The sequence below is a fragment of the Delphinapterus leucas genome, chromosome 3 (genome assembly GCF_059928025.1).
Source record: "Delphinapterus leucas isolate spDelLeu-1000000601 "Yukka" chromosome 3, BTC_Dleu_Yukka2, whole genome shotgun sequence".
NCBI lineage: Eukaryota > Metazoa > Chordata > Mammalia > Artiodactyla > Monodontidae > Delphinapterus > Delphinapterus leucas.
This window is the reverse complement of record NC_143131.1, coordinates 161,236,895-161,243,270: the sequence shown is the minus strand read 5'-3', so window position 1 is coordinate 161,243,270 and position 6,376 is coordinate 161,236,895. Positions and strand designations below refer to the sequence as shown.

At 51.9% G+C, this 6,376-nt stretch overlaps 1 protein-coding gene across 2 annotated transcripts in view; it reads right to left on the bottom strand.

Moving 5' to 3' along the window:
• IBA57 (iron-sulfur cluster assembly factor IBA57) overlaps nucleotides 1-6,376 on the bottom strand; it is a 36,974-nt gene that overhangs the window by 25,563 nt on the left and 5,035 nt on the right. For both annotated transcript variants that reach the window (XM_022563380.3, XM_022563379.3), the window contains one exon: nucleotides 205-548. In XM_022563380.3, coding sequence (XP_022419088.1) covers nucleotides 205-548 — 344 coding nt within the window. The remainder of the gene's footprint in view (nucleotides 1-204; nucleotides 549-6,376) is intronic.

Here is a 6,376-nt window from a genome sequence, read left to right as displayed (position 1 = left end):
AAAGAAGTCGACCCTACCCCTGACCCCGGATCTCTGCTCTCTACCCTGGCTCCTCCCAGTGCCTGGGCTCACCACACAGTTTCCCCAGGGCTCTGTGTCACACCCCTCCGGTCCCTTCCCATCCCACCCTGTCCTTCCTCTGCCCCCATCCAGCACCACTCCTCTACCCCCGACCCTTCCCCAGGTCCAACCCCATGTCCATACCTTGCTGGTACCGGTGTCGGTGATAATCCTGGAGGTCCCCAAGACGGCCCCCGAGCACCAGGGCTGAGCCCTCATCCTGGGAGAGGAGCCGCCAGCCCATGCGAGCAGTCCGGGGATCACGGGTGAGGATGGTGGTGCACTCGGCCTTCTCCTGAAGCAGCACAGCCCTGCCGACCTCCTTAGGGGCACAGGGCAGCACGGCCCACACCCGCAGCTCGGGGCATGGCTCCACGGTGACCCTCCGCCGGATCTTGTGCAGCACCAGGTGCCTCTGCAGCGCATCCAGCACTGAGCTGTCACACTCCAGGAGGAAAGTGGGCTGCTCGTGGGAGCCCTCAGGGAGCCTGCGGGGAGAGGAAGGGGTGCATGGGGGCGGGCACGGCACACCGTGGAAAGTGCATGGAGTCAGGCCACGGCCATACGTGGCTGTGCCTCCCAAGTGCACCTCGGACCACCTAGTAAAGCTGCACAGCACAGCCATGTGCTGTAGACCTCATGGCACCACCCCTCCCCGCCCAGGGAGGAAACCCCAGGAAACAGTCTGGCAGGTGGAGGAGAGGGCTTGGCCCAACAGGTGGGAAGCAGGGCCCTGGGACCACAGTGGTGTCTGGTGCGCAAGGTGAGGCGGAAAGGCACAGACGGCCACACTGAAGTCCAGGATTTGTCTCCTCCAGCCCTGAGAAGCCACTGAGAAGCCAAGGGTCCTAAGGCAGGGCACACAATGGATTTCAGGAGGGATGTGGGCAGGCAGGAAGAGCTGGGAGGACAGCAGACAGCTGACGCAGGTGAGATGCATGGTGAAGCCACACCCTACCCATGCCCACCTCCCACCTCCCCTAGGGAAGCTCCGCAACCTGATCAGGGCTCCAGAACCATCCTAACCCTCACTTCAGGCAGCCCACATCCACCGGAATGACCCCAGATCCTGTTGTCATTGACGGATGGATGATGGGGCCCTTACAGACAGATGAGCACCGAGGAGAGACCAGTGCACCATCAGACATGGTGGAGGGGCCCTAAGTGGAGACATCCAGGACCCAGAGTACATGGCTGGAGTCCTGGTTATAGACGTGGCTTGAGCAAGGACCCACAGCTGGGTGGGAGCTGAGACACAGAAGCGGGTAAGACCTTCCAGGAGCACGTATAAGACAGAAAGGTCATCAGCTGGTACCCCAGACCCCTCCTCCAGAACCCATCAGCTGTGCCCCCAACCCCCTCCCCAGGCAGGAAAGGGTTAACTGCTGCCCTGGAGCAGCCAGTCACCCCCCGAGGAAAGAGCTACAGAGGCTTGCTTGGTGGGTTCACCTTACAGCACAAACCCTTTCATGTCCATGCATATAACTATCAGCCACGGGTCCAATAAGGACGGGGACAACCGTGTGGAACACAGCAGGCTGTAGCAGCAAGTCAGGTTAGCACCTCACCTTCCAAACAGTCCTCAAAGAAGGTAAAAAATGAGATCAGCTGAGGGGTGGAAAAAGGATCATTTACGGATGGAATTAAAATGCCAGAAAAAAACAGAAGAGCTCAAAGGCGCTGCCTCAGATAACCACATGGAAAGAAGTTCAAAGTCACTTATCAGGAAACAAAGGCAAATTAAAACCACGATGAGATACCACGGCACAACTATCAGAAATAAGAACATCCAAGGCAGTGAGGATGCAGAGAAGCTGGATCATTCAGCCTTGCTGGTGGGAACGTAAATGGAACAGACATTCTGGAAAATGGTTTGCAGTCCTTTATAAAACTAGACATGCAGCTACCACACAACCCAGCCATTGTACTCCTGGGTATTTATCCCAGAAAACACCCCAGGTGTTCACATAAAACCTGTGCATGAATGTTAGAGGCATTTTATTCTTAACAGCCAAGAAATGAAACCAAAATATCCTTCAGTTGGTGAATGGTTAAACAAACTGTGGTCCATTCCCTCAATGGAATACTGCTCAGCAGGGAAAAGGAACAGACTACTGATGAAGCCAAAGGGCATCAAGGTGAGTGAAACCCAATCTCAGAAGACTCTGTTTGTACGATATTCCTGAAATGACATGATCATAAAGATGGAGAGCGAGCAGGGCTGAGGGGATGGGAAGGGCAGTATGCCCACAGAGGGCAGAAGGGAGCTTGATGGTAATGGAGCAGCTCTGCCTTGATCGAGGTTACACAGGTCTACATGTGTGATCAAATCAGAGCTGCACGCATGAGAACACGTGGAAATCTGGGAGAACCTGAGGGTGCCCTGTGGCTGGCCCATGTCCGTCCCAATTGTGACCCTGGACTATAGGAGGCAAGATGATGCTACTGCAGGAACTGGGTGAAGGGTATATGGGACATCCCTGTTCATTTTTTTGTGGCTTACTGTAAATCTATAATTATTTCGAAATAAAAAGTTAAAAAGAAAGAAGAAAAAGGAGCTGCCTCTGGAGAAAATTGGTCCATGCCGGTGAGAAGGAAGACAGCAGTCGGTCAATTTTCATCAAAAGCCTTTTAATGTTATTAGGTTTTTTAACCATGTGCAGGTACATTTTTATTTTTTATTTATTTTTTATATCTTTATTGGAGTATAATTGCTTTACAATGGTGTGTTAGTTTCTGCTTTATAACAAAGTAAATCAGTTATACATATACATATGTTCCCATATCTCTTCCCTCTTGCGTCTCCCTCCCTCCCACCCTCCCTATCCCACCCCTCCAGGGGGTCACAAAGCAACAAGCTGATCTCCCTGTGCTATGCGGCTGCTTCCCACTAGCTATCTACCTTACGTTTGGTAGTGTATATACGTCCATGCCACTCTCTCACTCTGTCACAGCTCACCCTTCCCCCTCCCCATATCCTCAAGTCCATTCTCTAGTAGGTCTGTGTCTTTCTTTATTCCTGTCTTACCCCTAGGTTCTTCATGACATTTTTTTTTCTTAGATTCCATATATATGTGTTAGCATACGGTATTTGTCTTTCTCTTTCTGATTTACTTCACTCTGTATGACAGACTCTAGGTCTATCCACCTCATTACAAATAGCTCAATTTCGTTTCTTTTTATGGCTGAGTAATATTCCATTATATGTGCCACATCTTCTTTATCCATTCATCCGATGATGGGCACTTAGGTTGTTTCCATCTCCGGGCTATTGTAAATAGAGCTGCAATGAACACTGTGGTACGTGACTCTTTTTGAATTATGGTTTTCTCAGGGTATATGCCCAGTAGTGGGATTGCTGGGTCATATGGTAATTCTATTTGTAGTTTTTTAAGGAATCTCCATACTGTTCTCCACAGTGGCTGTATCAATTTACATACATTTTTATTTTTTTAATCTCCGATAAAGGAAGCAGACAGAAACAGTATGAAATACTGGCAAGGGGAGGAATTGGGCATGGGTGGACAGAATGTGAGGTTGTAGGGGAGAGTAAACCTTGGAGGGAAGAGGGAGAAATGAGGGTAAAGCCATACCCAAGGAGGGAGGAGGCCCAGCATGGGGAGGGCCCTGAGAAGGGCTGGTGAAGGGACCACCAGAATGCCGGGGTAGACAGGCCCCAGGCTGATGCCCCCATCTCACTCACGGGGCAGATGTTCCACGGGGTTCAAGACAAATTGGGTGGGGCAGGGCCAGGTTCTGGGCTCAGACACTTTCTGAGCTACCTGTGCAGATGGCCATGTGCCATTCAGCCCCTCAGGACCAACAAAGCTGCAATGCACCCCTGCTCCCCACCACCCCAAATCAGACTGTCTGCTGTCCCTGCTGCAGTTGAGTAACAGGGGACAGGTCAGAAGAAGAAGGGGTGAAGTAGGGTGAGCCTATGCTCAGGGCAGCTTTCTTGGCTGGCATGGCCAATGTGTGGGCTGGAGCACTCTCTGTGGGGCCATCCTGGGCACTGCTGAGCGCTGAGAGCACCCTGGGCCCAGGCCACTAGAGGCAAGGAGCATCCACGCCTGAATGACAACCACAAATATCCCCAGACGTCACCAAGTGCCCCTGAGTAGAGCTGCCAGATAAAACATAGGATGTCCAGTCAAATTTCAATTTCAGAAAACAATGTAATGTCTTTAGTATATGTATTTCCCAAACACTGCGTAGGTCACCTCCTAAAAAGTCACCCGTGTCTGTTTGAAATTTAGCTGGGCAACCCACAATTTTATTTGCTAAGCCTGGAAGCCCCTCCTAGGGGCACAACCGCAGCAGCAGGAAAAGGAAGGTCGAGGGGCACCTGCAGCCTCCCCAGCCGGCCTGGCGGGCAGGACCTGGATATAGCATGTGGTGGCAGTGCAATCCCAGGTGTCCATCCTCACCCACCCTCCTGCCCAGGACGCAGGCTGTGAAAACCCAAAAAGGGAGAGTCAAGCCCACCTAACTCCTCATCCAGAACTCCCAGAGTGCCCTCCTCCAGCAGCCCAATGCCCTGCACAGTACCTGACACCCTGGTACCCGCCACCCCCATAAACACAGGGACCTCACTCCTCGAGTGCAGCCCTGGATCCAGCTCTGCCCAGGGCCAGGGTCTTCACACATAAACAGATCCCCTCAGGGGCACTGCAGGTACCAGGTCATGAGGCATGGGGCACAAGGGGGCTAGCAGGTAAGGGACACACAGGTGCACAGAGACCAGACCCAAATGCCTGTCAAGGAGTGGTGGCACTCACCAGGGGCCTTGGACTGCTGCAGGACTGTACATGGAGGACCCTGTCAGGCTGGCATACTCCAAGTCGCCTAGGGGAACAGCCTACAGCGTGCCCATGGGGGACTGAGTATATGGAGCCCTATACGCTCCCCACAAGGCAGGAAGAGGACAATCCAGGGGTCCACAGATCATGGCCACAGCAGGAGGGCAGAAGAGACGTGGGTTAAATGGAGGCTCAGTGGGGTTGCCATAAGAACCATGAGGTCCTGGGCAGAGATGCACTAGCCCCACTGCCCACCTTCCCTCTGCTGGGTACACACATACCAGGAACCTGCTGAGACCAGACTCAGCATGGAGCCAGCTGAGATGAGCACCAGGGGAACCAGGCATGGAGAGAAACAAGGGAGCAGTGGACCATCCGAATCCTCTCCAGGCAACCCTGGCCGGATGGCCCCCAGAGACACCCCCCAGAAACCCGTAGACAGAGACTTCAGTGTGTCCCATAAAAGCCAGAGCAGCCCAGGACCAAAACCTGGAGTATCTCCTCTGCAGCCAGCACTTAAGGCCTCCATCATGAAGACAGAGGCCCAGGAAGCAAACACATGGTCAGAATGAGGAAAGACTTTCAAAACACAAAGCCTCGGGCTTCCCTGGTGGCGCAGTGGCTGAGAGGCCGCCTGCCGATGCAGGGGACACGGGTTCGTGCCCCGGTCGGGAAGATCCCACATGCCGCGGAGCGGCTGCGCCCGTGAGCCATGGCCGCTGAGCCTGCGTGTCCGGAACCTGTGCTCCGCAACGGGAGAGGCCACAACAGTGAGAGGCCTGCATATCGCAAAAAAAAAAAAAACCACAAAGCCTCAGCTGAGAGGGTGAGGAGTCAAGCCACAGACTGGGAGAAAAGGTTTGAAAAGTCACATCTGACAAAGGACTGTCACTCAAAATATACAAAACCACTTACAACTCAAATAAGGAAACAAACAACCTGATTAAAAATGGGCCAAAGACCTCAACAAACACCTCCCCAAAGATAGGTGGCAAACAGCGTATGAAAAGATGCTCCACGTCATATGTCATCGGGGAAAAGCAAATTAAAAAAACAACAAGCTACCATTACACACCTATTAGAATGATCAAAATCCAGAACACTGACACCACCAAATGCTGGTGAGGTTATGGAGCAACGGAAAGTCTTCATTCATTGCTGGTGGGAATGCAAAATCGTACAGCTACTTTGTAAGATATTTTGGTGGTTTCCTACAAAACTACACATATTCTTCCCTTACAATCCAGCAATCACACTCCCTGGTATTTACCTAAAAGGAGATGAAAAGTAACCGCCACACAGAAACCTGCACACAGATGCTTATAGCACCTTTATTCATAATTGCAACAATATGGAAGCAACTGCTGAAGTCCTTCAGTAGATGGATACATAAACTGGTACATCCAAACAATGGACTATTATTCAACACTAAAATGAGCTATCAAGCCCTGAAAAGACATGGAGGACACAAATGTATATTATTAAGTGAAAGAAGTCAATCTGAAAAGGCTGCA